A 17,796-nucleotide genomic window follows, 5' to 3' on the forward strand; every position below is an offset into this window, starting at 1 on the left:
GATACTATTTATTAAGGGGAAATTAAATTTACAAAAAAATAAAATAAAATAAAAAAATTATAATTTATATATTATATTATATTATATTATATATAATATTCCCAAATTAATAAAAAAAAATGTTGATTAATTAATTTTCATTTTCTTGTAGAAGATATTATAACATGACAGTGATAATATTTCATTTAAAATTATTAAAATGGTTCATATAAAATATTTATGTAATAAATATATGATATAAAAAAAACAAATTCAAATATATATAATATTTATATATATATAAATTGAATAATCGAAACATATTTCATTTCCATTTTATTTATTTTGTAATATAATAAAAAATAATATATATAAAATATATATAATATATATGTATTCTTATATTCATAAATATATTTATATAATTATTCTATAAAATAAATATATATATATATATATTATTACTCTCCTATTTTATTATTATTCTATATAATAATATATATATATTATATATATATGGAATCTTTTTGTATGTAATTATCTGGTAATAAAAAAAAATATATATAATATATTTAGATTAGTATAGGGAAAAAAAAAAAATATATTATAATCACACTTTTTTTTTTTTTTTTTTTCTTTTTTTAAATACTTTATATATATATATATATATATTTTTATTTATTAATTCATTTATCATATTTTTGTATAAAATATGAAAAGGAAAAAAAGTCAAAAAAAAACCAAAGAAACTGATAATAATATTGGTGATAAAAAAGAAATCGTCATAGATGAAGAAGGAGATGAAATATCTTTCCTAAATAATAAAGGAAATGAATACATATGTAATGCTTTAAATGAAAATACAATAAATAAAGAACTTAATAATGATGAAATTTTTGAAGAATTAAATGATAGAATATATAACAAATTAAATGAAAATATAAATTATGACCTTTTAGAAGACGAGATTTTTAAAGAATTGAATGAGAAAATTTATGAAGAAATAAAAGAGAATATAAAAAATGATGATAAAAAATATAAAGAAGATATTTTAAATGATAATATTTTTAAAGAATTAAATCGTGATAATCCTGAAGATTTAACTACAAATGAAGAAAATAAAAATATAAATGACAATATAATACCGTTCTTATTAAAAAAAAAATTATATGAAAAAAATATTGCACAAATAGAACAACAAATACAAAATGATAAATTAAATAAAATGATGAAAACGAAAGAAATTATTTTAGATATGCTTACTATAATTAAAAATAGGAAATTGAATATACTCTAAGTCTATCTAGACAAGCAGGTAATATATATATAAAATATATATATGTATATATTTAATGATAGATTAATGTTTAAGTTTTGGTTCGTTCTTAAATGAATAAAAATATATATATATATATATATATATATATATATATATAAGCAAATAAACAAACTATATGTATATTTCATAATACAAGAAAGTTGTAGTAATACACTAAATATTGTATATTTATAATATAACCAAAATATATATATTTATATATATAAATATTTATTTTTTTTTTCTTTTTTTTTGTGATAACTTTTGATATTTTTTTTTTTTTTTTTTTTTATATATTTTTTGTTTTATTTTTTCCTTTTTTCCTTTTGAAAAATTATTTTGTCTATAACTTGCTGAATTTTAGTTGTTTGATTATTTGACATATAATTTAATACATCTGAATTATTTTTAAAATTGCTCAAGAAATTTTGGAAGATATCCTTTTCTTTAATTATGCAATTAAATTTTTTTATAAAATTTTCTATATATGTGTTTGGTACTAATTCGTATGTAAATAAAAAGAAAGTATTTAAAACAGCTAATTTTATTTCAGTTTTTTTTTCAAAATATCCCAAATTTAACATGCAAATAATAAATGAATATATTCTATACCACACTGTGAAATATATTAATTTAATTTCTTTCTCAGTGTCACATACAATTTCATAACATTTATAAAATAAAAATAAATTATATGTCATAAGATTAATATCCAGCTCGTCAATAGAAATCATTTTCATGCCTATGGTATATTCGACCATATCTAAGAAGTACCTGCAAGGAAGAATAATAAATAAATGAATAAATAAATAAATAAATAAATAAATAAATAAATAAATAAATACACACATACATACATACATACATACATACACATATAATATATATATATTGTTTCATTTCTTTTACGTTATTAAATATATTATGGAGCTAATATATTTTCCCCATTTTATTTTCTCTTGTTGTGCTTCTTTATTATGTAAACCTTCCTGTGAGGTTACATTATATAATTTTATTTGTATCTCATTCTTAAATTTAATATTACTAATATGTTCAATACATTTTGAAGTATTTTCTATTAAATCATTCCACTCATATAAAAAATTATTATGAGTACAATATGAATGAAAAAGGAAAAAAAAAGATACATAGATATGTATATATAATTGTATTTCGCTTTTATTATATAATATTAGTTGAATTATATTTTGGGTATCATTTTTTTTATTCCCTGCTTTATAAAAGGCTGAAAGAAAATGTGATGGTAATTCAAAATTATGTAATGAAAAATTATGAAAAATATGAAGAAGAAAATTATTAAATTTATGAATAATATTATATATAACATATGGAAAAGGTTTAAATAACATATGGTGATATTTTTTTTTTTTTACGACAAGAGACAAAAATATTAAACAATTTAATTCTTTCTGTTTATTTATATTTTCATCTTTTAATTCATTGTAATCAAACATTAAATTGGAGATATGTATATTTTTATTTATATTTATATTATTCTTGTTAATGTTATTTTGTTTTATATTTGTATTATTTTTATCTTCTGATATGTTATTATTTTCTACATGTGACAATAAATTACTTGTATCATTATAACCTTTGTGAGTATTTATTAATTCTTTGACATTTTGTTCAATAACTTGAAATGTGTGGTTATCAATATTTAGATGGTAAGTTTGATTATGAATGTTTGATATACATTTATTTATATTATAAGTAATAGATTCTATAGATATGTTTAAAAATTTTAAATGGTCTATTATATATATATTTAATAAGTTCCATTTAAAAAATAAAGGAATAATAATATTTTGACATAAATATATATTTTTCATAGTATATAAATTATTCAATTGATTTGTACTATATGAATTTATATTAATAAAATAATTATCATGATGTAAATATATATTCTTTAAAACTTTAAAATAAAATGGTTGCATAATAGTATTGATACTTTCAACAAAATATAATTCTTTGAATTTCATTTTTAGAAATTCTTCAATTTCTTCAGAGTAGCATAATTCTATTTCTTCTTCATTTTTTGGTTTTAAAAAATTTGCTATGCATATTAATAAAGTAGAATATCTAATATATCTTTTTTTAAGATTTGCATTGGATTCTAAAATTATATTTATGTTATTATTTATAGAAACATTTTTATTATAATATTGGTCTATCATTACATATTTATCTTGTTTATCTTCATAAATTTTATTTAACATTATGAAATTATTTTCTTCTTTTAATTTAGAATTAGTAATTTCAAAGAGTACTGATGATAATTTATATCTATCAATTAAATTGACATTTGTTGAAAACTTACTTATGCATATCATTAGAACAGGATATTCATTTAATAAATTAATACATTTAATTGCTTGTTCTTTTATATCACATTTCCATATAGAGTAACTAATTAAATTTGTACATAATTTTAAATATTCATACATTTCTTTATTTTTTAATTTATCATGATATTCATATTTCATATAAGACATTTTTTTTATACAGCATTGAATATTAAATGTAATAAAATCTTTTGTTAATTTTTTTATTAATTCGTTGAAATCGATATCATAAGTAAATGCATCATTCAAATAATTATGTAAATCTAATATAAGCATAATAAAATTTTTACGGACACGTAAGGAGTTATCATTTATAAGATATTTTATCCTGTCAAATATTTTTAGAATTATTTTACGAAGCATAGGATTTTTTGACATCTCACAAAAACCTAATACTACTTCAACACGTACACATTCATTGGATTTCTCTTTTAAAAATTTGCTGATCAAAATATCTATGAGTTTCATTCTTTTATCATGGCTGAAAATTTCCCACAGTTCATTTAAAATCTATCGTCAAAAAAAAAAAAAAAAAAAAAAAAAAAAAAAAAAAAAGTAAAAGAGGTGAATTAACATCATTATTTTAAATATATATATATATATATATATATATATATATATATATATATGTTGTGTATATTTTTATATTTCTCTATATTTATATTAATTATCTTATTTTATTTTATTTTTACATAACAAATACATTTGGCTGTTGCTTGGAGTACATATGTATTTTTGTCTTCAGATAAATCCAAGAGTGCGTTATAAGCTCTATATAATATAATATGTATATTATATTATATTCTATGAAATGTTGTATTTTTTTATTTTTTTTAAATTATTCTATTTTTCGTTCATCTATTAACTTTTCCATTTCTTGCATATAATTAATATCTTTTATTCCAGGGTCCTGCAACAAATACACACAAATAACATATATACACATATATATATAAACATATATATATATATATATATATATAATTATAATTTATTCTCTTTATTAATATATAAATATTTCCTTACAACAACAGGATATATCAGTTGAAATATGCAGGTAGCGTTAAATCTAATTTTCCAATTGGGGCACTTTATATTTTTTTAATCATTTGAATAAAATGAAATGTAACATGAATGTATTTAAACTATGTATGAATGTGTCAAAAATATATTTTTATATTATAATAACACTTATAATATATATATATATTTTTACACCTCTCTATAATTAAAATAGTATTATAATTACTACTATAATTGGATAATCTTTTTTCTTTAAATTCTTATGCAATTTCTAATGTAAGTATGTCTATATATATTTCATTTTACCATTAAACTCCTCCATATGACTGGGTCGTATATTTTAAATATCAACCTGTTGACATCCTTATCTCTTAAAAAAAAAAAACATATATGTATAAATAAATATACATATATATATATATATATTTATTTATTTATTTATTTATAGGTGATGGTCTTATGAAATTTACTTATTAAGACATGTATATATTTGTTTCTTTTAATATGCAGTATATACCCTTTATTTGTATGAAACATACTTAGAACCTCCCTAAAACGAGCAGCTATTTTAATTGGACATTTTAAAGAAAAGTTTACTAGATACTCTATTTGAGTATAAAGTGTTTCTTGCATATCTTCTGAACAATTCTGATATGAAATGATAATAAATTATAATGAATACAAAAAAAAAAAATATCCATATATTTATATATTTATATAATGTGTATATTTTTTTTTATTATAACCCTCCAAGTGGAATAAATAATTTCTGAGTAATGATAAATATGGTTATGTGATAAAACGACAGTGTTATGGACAAATTTCTAAAATGATAATTAATATAAAAAATATATATTATGTAAAAGTATTTTTATTATACAAATATGTATATATATATATATATATATATTTATATTTATTCATTCGCCTATTTTCAATTACGTTAAAAAGATGATATGCTATACTCTCATTCTGAGACCAAACATGAGATAAAAATATTTTTCCATCAGATCTGTATATATATAAATCAATATTCAATACATATATATATAATGATATCTTATTAAATATTAGTATAATTAGCATATATTTCATATTTTTACGTTTCATAAAATTTAGGAAGGTTCAATGTATAAGAACATAAGATATAAAATGAATCAGTAGTTCTCTCAGAAATGCCCCAATTAATATATTTACAAAATTCTTTGAATTTCTTTAATTTTGTAATATCTGTTCCTTTACCCTAATCAGGCGAACAACATATATATATATATATTTATATATATATGATACTTATATATCATCATTTTTTTTTTTTTTTTGTCCCGTCTTTATTTTATACTTCTATATGACAACATTTCCATAGTAAGTATAATAAAAGATTTATCTTGACGTTATTTGTAAATTCATTTTCTTTTATATTTAATTCACAAATAGCAAGAAGACATTTGCCAAAGGATAATCTCACTTCTTTGTCGCTAAGCATGAACTGTATTTCTTTCATAAATAAATAAATATATAAATATATATATATATATATATATATATATATAACAATTATGTGTCTATATTTATATTCCTTTTAACCTATTAGTTTATAGAAAAGTATTTGGAAATTCTCTTCAAATGTTATTCCTTTCTTTTGTGTCTTATTATGCAAATGTTGTAAATAAATTGAAACAAATATTATACATGTTAATAGATATTGTCTATTATTTTCTTCCTATATAAAATATATATATATATATATATATATATATATATATATATATATATATATATGTATATACAATTATGTGTAATTTCTCATTTTATTTTACCTTAAATAATAGTGTTGATTTTTCCTCATCATAAAATAAATTATCAGCACTTATATACTCCACTAAGGTTGTATGAGATGTCATCCAAATCTCTTCATATTCATTACGGTTACAAGACTCGAAATACTTTAATAAATCGGACTTAAGAAAATAATATTTATTTATATATATTTAGAAATTATAATTTATTTCTTAATTGATGAGCAAATTGTATATATAAATGAATTAGGTTACCTTCTTTTTACATAGTAGCTTAAATTGAGCTAGTTCCTTTATGTTGTCTAATATGTCTTTATTCATTTCATATATTTTTTATAATATATATATAAAGAGACTAACAAGGAACTATAAGGCAAAAAAGAAATAATCAATATATATATATATATATATATATTTTTATTTATTTATTTAATAATGCCTTATGAAAAAATATATTACAATATTGAAGAATATGAATAATCTAACAATATACATTTAAAAACATATTATTTTTATACTAATTGATAATGGTGCATTTTATTTTAAAAGATATCTTAAAGAATAATTTTTTCTCATATTACAATTTAAAATTTATTAATTTTATGTTTCAATAGATAAAATATTAAGAATTAAAAAAATAAAAAAAATATATATTTAAATATAATATATATATATATATATATATTTTCTATATATATACTTAAAAAAAATCAATATTTAATCAAATAGGAAATTATAATGATATATATGTAAATATATCACTAATATATAATGTTAAAATGATTTTTATAAAATATGGGCATTAAAAAAAAAAATAAAGAAAAATAAAATATACATATATATAATATATATATATATATATTTCATTTGAGACATATACATATTATATATATATGTACAAAAAAAAAAATAATACAAAAATACAAATGTGTGGAAAATAATTGCAAAGTCAATATTTTCTCATAATATACGCTAATAATAAGAAAAAAAAAATAAAATAAAATATATATATATATATATATATATATATATATTTATGGAAGACTTGTTAGAAAAATATATTAGATTTATAATACATCCTTATCATATTATGTGGATTTATCATTATTTTTTTTTTTATTTTACGTTTTAATATGTTAACAACCATTTTCCTCTTCAGATGATATAATGCATATAAAATTTTGTGTCTTTTGTATCTTATTATTTGAATCCATAGATTTTCTTTTATCCTTTTCATGATATTTATTATTTTTGTTATAGATATTTGGTATGTAATCATTTTTTAATTTTCTCTTTTTAAATAAATTATTTTGTTCATTCATATTATATCTTAAATTAATATCAGTTTTGTCATCTGATACAATAAAATTATGATCATCATCATATTTATTTTTTTTTTTATATTTATTATGATATATGTTATTACTTGTATGAACAGCTTTTACAATGTCTGCAGAATTTGTATTATGATAGATATATTGAGAAATAAGCGAATTATTAATATTTTTCATATTATATTTTGTAGTTGGATTACTACTAATAATACTACTAGCTGTACTATTATAATTATTATGATTATATATTTTTTTTTCTTCTTTTGATAAGTTATCAAAAAAATTAGTAATATCAGTAGTGACGTTACTATTATTTGTAATGCTATGTTTAAAATTGCGACTTTTTTCGTGATTATGTTTTTTTTTTTGTTTTCTTTTTTCTTCTTCATCAATATTATCATAACCATCAGCATCACTATAATTAACACCATCTTCATATTCATAACTTTCATCATCCGAATAAATAACAATTTCATTTCCGTTTGCACATTTTGTATTATCGATTTTATTTTTATTAATATCCTTTTTATATTGATGACGATGATTATCTTCGACATAGTAACTAATTGAATTACTTTTATAATTATCATTTAATTTTTTTTTATTTATGATATCATTATTTTTTATAAGACCATGTTTTTTATTTGTTGTAATATAATTTTTATTACTTTGAATATCTATTGTTGCTTCTATATCACTTTTGAAATTATGAATATTTTTTTTTTTATTAATATTATTTCTTTCATCAATATTGTGTTTATTATTAGTTATATTATTATTTTTTCCTTTATTTTCATCTTTTGAAATATTATTTGATGTATTTTTATCTTTTATTGTATTATTTTTATTCTTATAATATACATTATTTAATTTCTGCATAACGCTAGTATCAAATAAGAAAACCTTTTTATTTCTTCCTCTTTCATATGATATATCAATTTTATATTTGTCTTGATAAAAATCTATTAAGCCTTCCACATAATCATAAGCTATTGAAATATTTCTTTTGTATCTGAAATTAAATAAATTTGTTAACATTTCTGATACAGTAATATATGGTAATTTCATAAAAAATTTATATTGTTTTTCTACAAGTGCCTCAAAACCAGCTGATATCATTTCTTTTAAAAAATTTTTTTGTTTTGTATACATTTTAATATAATTTAATATATCTAAAGAAATATCTGATAGAATATCAAAATATTTTTCAAGTTCTACATTATATTCATTATTATTCTTCTTATTATTATCATTATCATGTATAGAATTGTCAGGTTCGAGTGTATCATCATCATTATTTGTATCTTCTTCATCTTTGCTACTATTATTTTTATTATCATCCATTTTATTATATACATTACGAATTTTCATATTATTATTATTATTAATATTATTGTTATTGTTTCTAGTTATGTTCATATTATTACCTGTAGTACCTTCATCAGATATAAACTTATCGTTATCCAACTGTACCATGGTACTATGATTTGACAAATATAAAGATGTGTTATCATTATTATCAGATTCCTTTTTAATGTTCATAAATTTGGTTTTAAATTGTTCACATGAATTTTCTCCTTTTTTCACATTATTTAATATACAATTAGACTGACTAGATTTATTTTCTAAGTTTAAAATATTATCGTTGTTATTTTTTATTATACTATTACCTCTATAGTTATTATTATATGTGTTACAATTTGTTTCTCTATTATTTTCATAGTTATCTTCATTCTTTATAAAACTATTTTGATTTTCCTCCTTGGCTTCATTATTATTATTATTATTATTATTATTGTTATTATTATTATTATTATTGTTGTTATTGTTATTTTTATTCTTCTTTGCAATTTTATTATTATTATTATTATTATTTGTTGTAGTATTATTGCTAGAGTCAGGTATATTATTAATTTCAGACATGTCCTTTGATAAATTTTCTTTTTCTTTGTCCTCTTGATATTTTCTCCATAAAGTTATATTATTCAACAAATCATTCATATATTGTTTATTATTCTTCTCAAAAATTTTAGATGTTTTTATTCTTGCAATAAATTCTTTTTCATATTCTACATATACACGTGTATTATATGAAAATAATTGTTCAAACCACATTCTACATATATCTATATCATTTAAAGAATTAGATGTTTTAATCATTATAGTTGTTAGCCATCTTAATAATTTTATGTCGATTTCTAAAAAATCATTTAAATGATTATCAAAATGATGTATTACATTTTTACATTTATTTACTACTTGTGAAAATATATTATATATATATTTTTTTATGATCTGTTTTATTTCTGATATATCTGCTTCAAGTGGTAACATATCTAGTTGCTTTTCCATTTTTTCAAATAATTCAATAAATTCACAAGGAATATGTTTTTCAAACTTTTTCCAAGCGAAAGGATTAAATATGATTTCTTCTTCGGATGCATCTGATTCATCTGAATGTTCTTCTTCTTCATCAGATGACGAACAAGAATCTAAATCACCATCACTTGAATAAATAATAAAATCGTATTTATATTTCTCAAAATTTCCTTTAAAGTTACATTTATCAAGTGTACCATCGTCTGTCGAATCGTATCCAGAATATGATGAGCAACTTATCATATCATCATTACAATTATTATTATTATAATTATTATATTTATTATTATTATATTTATTATTATTATTATTATTATTATTATTATTATTATTATTATTATTATATTTATTATTATTATTGTTATTATTATTACTGTTGTCAGAATCAATATTAATAATGTCCTCATCATACTTCCCTCTTGATTGTTCTTCACTTTTGTCATTAATCTTTTGTTTTTGTTTTTTTTCTAATTTTTCCTCGTCATCACTTGTAAAAACATATTTACATTTTGAACTATAAAAAGATATAAAATAATCAGGATTGATATCTATATAATCATCTGACATATCTCCACTCCAAACACTATATTCATCTTCTATTTGTCTTGTTAATATAATTTCATTCTTTGTTTTATTTAATTCATTGTACATTTCTTCATCATCTAAAAAAGGATCATTAATATCATAAAACATGTCTCCTCCTCCTATTTTAAAATAAGTGGTGGGATCTCCTACTAAATGTTGAAGATTAATTCGATCTGATAACGAATTAATGCATTTCAATAAGGGGTCTAGAGATTCTTGTTTTTTTTTTTGTAAATCGAAATTTTTAAAATCATCCATAGTTGAGAGTGAATTATTTGCATTGTTCAAAGGATCATTAGGATAAGCATTATTATACATATTATACATATTAAAATTATTATTATTATCATTATTATTATTATTATTTATATTGGTGTTTATATTTGCATTTATATTTATGTTCATGTTTTCATTTGTATTTACATTATTATTTATAGTTGTCATATTATTATTTGCATATTTTATTAAATTTTTATTTTTTGAATTAACATATTTATCATTTGAATTGTATGGATTATTCATATTATCTAATTGTTCGTTCATAAAATATTTTGTATTTATTGGACTCATATCTATAGTATCATTAATGATAACATTATTAGTATTATTATAATTTTGATAATAAACAAAATTACATTCATTTTTATATTTATCTAAACATTCAGAATAGAAATCAATAATTTTATTTCTTTGTCTTATATCACTAAAATTAAGAAATATATTAATACCATGTTTATATCTTTGAAGAATTAAATCTTTTTCATATACATTTTCTTCTTCTACTTCTTCTCCTTCATCACTTAAGTTACCTTCATCATTTAAAATATTATCATCATATCCTTCTGTATTCCTTTTATTATCATTTGGTATATTTATATAATTCAAATTATTCCTGTCATTAATATTATGTATATAATTAGTACTGCCTTTATTATCACCATCATTCATATTATTATTACTATTATTATTATTATTATTACTATTATTACTATTACTATTACTATTAGTACTATTAGTACTGCTATTTTTGTTGTCTTCATTTTTTCCACCTTTGGAGGATTTACCTCCTTTTATGTTTTTTCCCGTTTTAGAGACTTTCCCAAATTTGTCTACTTCATCAGATAAATTAGTAACACCACCCACCTGACTGTTCATATTAATTACATTTGTATAACTTTTCTCCTTAATATTTTCATTTAAACTATTAAACTCAACTTCTTTTTTTTCATCGTTCATAATAGAACTATGCTCTCTTACTTTCGTTGATTTACTTTTCTTTTCATTTTTATAAAAAACATTTATTTCACTTTCGACGTTTTTATTTTTTTCGATAGTAGCCATTGATTTTCACATTATATATGAAAAGCAATTTAAAAAAAAAATAAAAATATATATATATAAATATAAATATATATATATATATATATATATATATATATGTATAACCTTTATGTGATATAATTCACAAAAATTGAAAAAACTATATATATTTTTTTGGACAAAATTATATATATATATATATATATATATATAATAAGTGTCTTATATATATATATATACTTTAATATATATGTGTGTGTATCCCTATTTCTGTGGTGTTCATATATTATATATATGAATTAAATTTAAAAGTTTTAACTTGGCACGTCCTTTTTTATTTTATAATATATACACATATATATATATATATATATATATTTATTTATTTATTTCCTTGTTCCTATTTAATTGTGTTTATTTTATTTAATCCAGGTATTTATTCTGTACACACAAAACATTTTATTGCTATTTTATTTCTTTCTTATTTTATTTCTTATTTTGTTTCTTTTTTTTTTTTTTTTTTTTTTTTTTTTTTGTGATTAAAATTTAAAAATTAATAAAGGTGTATGTATTATATATATATATATACATATATTTGATTTCATATATTAATGTGTGCGTATGTTTATAAATATATACATACAGACATTTTACACATAAAATTATTTATTATAAAAAGTGTGAATTCATAAAAAAATAAAAAATTTCAAAAGAACATTTATTATGTACTATATTTTCAATATATTATGTGAAAATACACAAACATGTTATTTAAAAAATAAAATAAATAAATAATAATACACTTTGAACCAAAAAATTTAAAAGTAATATATTATTTACAACTATTCTATGCAAACAAAATAAAACGTAATAAATATAAATATGTATATGTATCTAAAATAATATTCCAATATTTTCTGATATTCATCAATTTATATTTATATATAACTTTGAAAGCATATATATATATATATTTATTTTTTTTTTTTTTTAACACATGTATATTTCATACCATTTGAGGATAACAAACATTAAATAATTCATATCCTATCAAATAAATGGAATGTAATTGCATTAAATAAATATATATATTCTATATTATTTACAGGTCTATACTAGAATATAATACAAATTCAATTAAATATACACGTTTTTCTACCTTACAAAAAAATAAAAAGTAAAATATAAATAAATAAATATATATATATATATATAAATATATATATCTTATATAATATTTAAAAAACGAAATAGCTTCATTTCATAATTCTCCTTACATATTATATATAAATAAATATATATATATATATATTTTTTATATATTTATATATTTGTATAAATTTTTCTTTTATCCTTTAAAATTTTTTTTCTTTATGTTATGCCATAAACAAAATTATAGCTCTTGAAAATATTAGAATTTTTTTTGGAAGCAGAACAAAAAAAGAAAAAAGAAAAAAAAATAATAAACAAATATAAAACGAATAAAAAACAAATGTATTAAAAAAAGAAAATAATAAAAAAATATTATTAATAATTTGTTCTTTTAATATACAAATGGGTAAGAGAGTTAATTTGTTTTTTTATTTTTATTTTTATTTTTTTTTTCTGTTCAAACTCTCATTTATATGTTAAAAATTAAAAAAATTTTATGTAATAATATATATATATTATATATATATAATAATATATGTATGTATGTATATATATATGTATATATATATATATATGAAATAAAAATATATGTTTAATAAAATATTTATATATACATGTACTAAAATTTCTTTAAAAATGTGAATAATAAATATTTTGTTTTATAAAAGAATTAATATAAAATTTAAAAAATAATAAATATTATTTAAAGAAAAAAATACTACCATTCGTTTTTTTAAATTTTTTAATATATGAAAACCAAAAAAAAAAAATAATATAAAAATAAAATAAAATATATATTTTATAAATAAAATATACATTTATGTTTAATATAAAATTATATTTCTTTTCTTGGATATGTATACAACAAATTGCAATAATAATTACAACAAAAATTATATTATGTATGTAAATATATACATAAAGATAATATTATATATATATTAAAAGCTCTTTTTTGTTCTTTTTTTATATATTAATATATTGCCAATTTATAGTATTTTCTTTTTGATACTATGATTTTTATATATAAATAATACATATGTGTTATCTAAGAATTATTATACATAATAAAAATAATAACCTTATATATTTATATTTTCATGTACGTTTATATATATATATATATATATATATATATATATATATATATATTGTATATGTTATTATATATATAGTAATATATTATATACATAAACAAAATAAATAATAATGTAAAATGTAATAAAAAAAAAAAAAAAATATAGTAATATTATAAATGTAATAAAAAAATGATAATGTGCATTATACACTTTCATTATTATATCTTTGTTTGGTAGTTAAGATAACATATGAAAAAAAATTTGTAAAATAATACAATTTACACATCATTATTTATAATATATTTAAAGTTATATCAAATGTGTAATTATTTTTATTTATTTATGCCTCACAAGAAATATATATATATATATATATATATATATTATATTTTCAAAAAAAAAAAAAAAATAAAATGGTGTAGCACATATTGATTGTATTTTATTTTTGTTGTGATATTTGTTTTACATTTTAATTAGAAGAAGGAAAAATACTTTTTGAAGTTATTAATTTTTTTTTTAAAATGATATAGATATTTATGAAAATATATATAGAGAACAAATAATAGAGAAGGTACTTTATATGATGGGTAAATTTTAATAGAAGAGTTAAAATAAATTAGAGCCTTTTCAATATTTTTAGATACTCCTATACCATAATAATGCATATAACCTAGATTATAACAAGCTCTTGAAATTGTTTGAATAACATGAAAATTGCTTGGATAATATGAAATGATACTTTTATAATGATGATATGCTAATTCATAATCTACTTGATTAAAAGAAAATTTAAAGTAATAATTAAATCTCCATTTATCATTAAAAATATTACCTTCTTCATCAACAAAATCGGTTGATATTATTTTATCAAAATTTTGAATAAGAGGAACATGTTTTTGATAAGCATTACTGCTTTGATATGTATAATTAGAATTATTATCTTTATTGATATTATCATTATTATAATTATTATTAATATTATAATTATTGTTCATGTTCTTGTTGATGTGATTTGTTTGGTTCTTTTCATTCTTAAAATATTCTTCCTTTTTCATTTTATTTGTTGATTTTTCCCTTTGATATATGTTAATATTTGTTGTTAGATCATAAAATTGATTAGGAGGCAAATTATTTTTTGGATATATATGAACATACAAACCATATCCCTTATAAGCATAATCTCCTAATGTGTATAATGATTTAAAATCATTATGTTCTGAAGCCATTGCTAGATATCTACTTGCATATATTTTTTTGGTATGTGTATTAGAAGGTAAGAAAAGAGGAAAATCAGATGTTTGTATTTGATATGATAAATTAACTTGTGATTGTAAATTTCCAGTTTCAGCAAGTAGAGCCATTAAAAATAATGCTTCTTTATTTCTACCTTTTTCTGTATACCTTATAATTTTATTAGTTGTATTTAATACAAAAGAATTACTTTCAGCTACCTTTGATAATAGTGATACAGCTAATTTACAATTTCTTGATGCTATAATTCCATTATAATGCATAAAACCAATTACATATGCAGCTAATAAATTTCCATTATTTAAAGATTTATAAAACCAAAAAAAAGCATGTTGAAATGATTGTAATACTCCTACTCCACTTAAATACATACATGCTAAATTAAATTGTGCTGATGATAAATTATTTTTAGATGCTAATTCAAAATAATAAAATGCTAAATTCGTATTTTTTCTAAAACTACCTAATCCAAAAAAATGCATATATCCTAAACCATTATGACTTAATGAATCATTTAATTTATTTCCTTTTATAAAATATTCCATTGCTTTATCATAATTTATTGGTACTCCTAGACCTAATAAGTATATATATCCTAATAAAGATATAGCTTCTGAATTATTATATTTTGATGCTTTTATTAAATAATTATGAGCTTTTTTATAATCTTTTTCAATTCCATCTATACCTATTAAATATCGTCTAGCAATCATTGTTAATATTTTATGATTTTCATGTAAAGATGATTCTAGAAAAATTTCAATACTTTTAATTTTTTTATTATTCATATTATATCTATCATAATAAGGTACATTCAATTTTATTAAATCAACTATTTCAAATTCATTCTTCTCATTAAAATTAAATATTTCATTGGTTAGTTTTAAATAATATCTTGAGGCAGCTTCACAGCTTTTTTCTACACCATACCCATTCATATATTTAACTCCTAGGGTTAATGTACTAGCTGGATGATTGCCTAGGCTACTACTATAAAAATATAATAAACTTAAATTATGATTTCTAATATAATTCATATTAAATTCATTATAGATTGAATTATCATTTTTATTTTTACTTTCATTTGGAAAATTATTTAAATTTTTAAAATAATTCTCAAGTTCATCTATATTGTATTTTATATTTTTAATTTTTAAGATGAGTTCATTATTTTTATTAAAATATATGATAGGTACATTCCTAAATTTTTTATAAATATCTTCATCTTTATCATTTGTAGTATCATTATAATAATAATTATCATCATCATAATTATCATATTCATCTTTCTTATTATGAAGACAGTCAGCAATTTGTTTTTCAAGATTTTTAGCTTTTAAAAATAAATAGGTCCTAAATAAAATCAAATTATTTTCTATTTCATTTTCTTTATAATAATAGGAATATAAATTTGGTAGGGAAAAATAATTAGAGTACATCACACCTAAATAAAATTGGGCATCTGAACTACCATAATCAGCACACACTTTCCATATATATAGTGCATTACACACATTTCTATTCACAGGTTTTAAACCTAGGTAATAAAATATACCACTCAATGTTAGACACCTGAAAGGAAACACATACAAATATTAAAGAATATATAATTAAAATGGTACATATATATATGTTACCTCAACATATAAATAAATAAATATATATATATATATATATATAAATTTTTTTTTTTTTTTTTTTTTTTTTTTTACCTTATATCATAATGTACACAGTTTTTTAATATGCTAAAAGATTTTTCATATTCAGCTTTATCCAATAAATCATATGCTTCAACAAATTCGTCTCTTATCTCATTCAACTTCTTAACATTATCATCAGTATAAACCTTTTTTTCAAAACATAAAATGATTAATATAATGTATATGTAGTATATCTTAAAATAACTAGAAAATGTATACATGCTTCCACCTTTTAAAACATCTTACAAAAAAAAAATAAAGAAAATAATAAAAAACAGTACACACAGAAAAAAAAATATAAAAAAAGAAAAAGTAAAAAAAAAAAAAAAAAGATAATATATATTATAATATACACATTTTTTTTTTTTTTTTTTTTTTTTTTTTTTTTTTTTTTTTTTTTTTTTAAAAAATAATTTAATAATTTTTTTTTATTAAATTTTAAATAAATTAAATTTTAAAAAAAAAAAAAAATTTGAAATTTTTTTTACAATTTTTTTAAAAAAAAAAA

General features: G+C 18.0%; 4 protein-coding genes across 4 annotated transcripts; 1 reads left to right on the top strand and 3 right to left on the bottom strand.

Annotated features, from left to right (window-relative positions):
* Positions 1-691: 691 nt before the first annotated feature.
* Positions 692-1,276, top strand: PGSY75_1448100 (hypothetical protein; the record flags this gene model as incomplete). Its single annotated transcript, XM_018788166.1, has 1 exon — positions 692-1,276. The coding sequence occupies one exon, from the start codon at positions 692-694 to the stop codon at positions 1,274-1,276; it is 585 nt and encodes a 194-aa protein (XP_018639538.1).
* A 326-nt stretch (positions 1,277-1,602) lies between these two features.
* On the bottom strand, positions 1,603-6,809 carry PGSY75_1448200 (hypothetical protein; the record flags this gene model as incomplete). Its single annotated transcript, XM_018788167.1, has 14 exons — positions 1,603-2,071; positions 2,207-4,176; positions 4,359-4,437; positions 4,533-4,576; positions 4,693-4,755; positions 4,996-5,059; positions 5,207-5,337; positions 5,436-5,513; positions 5,632-5,701; positions 5,793-5,932; positions 6,032-6,186; positions 6,277-6,412; positions 6,510-6,650; positions 6,744-6,809. The coding sequence occupies 14 exons, from the start codon at positions 6,807-6,809 to the stop codon at positions 1,603-1,605; spliced, it is 3,606 nt and encodes a 1,201-aa protein (XP_018639539.1).
* An 815-nt stretch (positions 6,810-7,624) lies between these two features.
* On the bottom strand, positions 7,625-12,127 carry PGSY75_1448300 (hypothetical protein; the record flags this gene model as incomplete). The annotated part of the gene is made up of 1 exon (XM_018788168.1): positions 7,625-12,127. One exon carries the CDS (start codon positions 12,125-12,127, stop codon positions 7,625-7,627), a length of 4,503 nt encoding a protein of 1,500 aa, XP_018639540.1.
* Positions 12,128-14,810: 2,683 nt separating this feature from the next.
* Positions 14,811-17,509, bottom strand: PGSY75_1448400 (putative ubiquitin-protein ligase; the record flags this gene model as incomplete). Its single annotated transcript, XM_018788169.1, has 2 exons — positions 14,811-17,160; positions 17,301-17,509. The coding sequence occupies 2 exons, from the start codon at positions 17,507-17,509 to the stop codon at positions 14,811-14,813; spliced, it is 2,559 nt and encodes an 852-aa protein (XP_018639541.1).
* Between the last annotated feature and the right edge of the window lie 287 nt (positions 17,510-17,796).

The sequence above is a fragment of the Plasmodium gaboni genome, chromosome 14, assembly GCF_001602025.1.
Source record: "Plasmodium gaboni strain SY75 chromosome 14, whole genome shotgun sequence".
NCBI lineage: Eukaryota > Apicomplexa > Aconoidasida > Haemosporida > Plasmodiidae > Plasmodium > Plasmodium gaboni.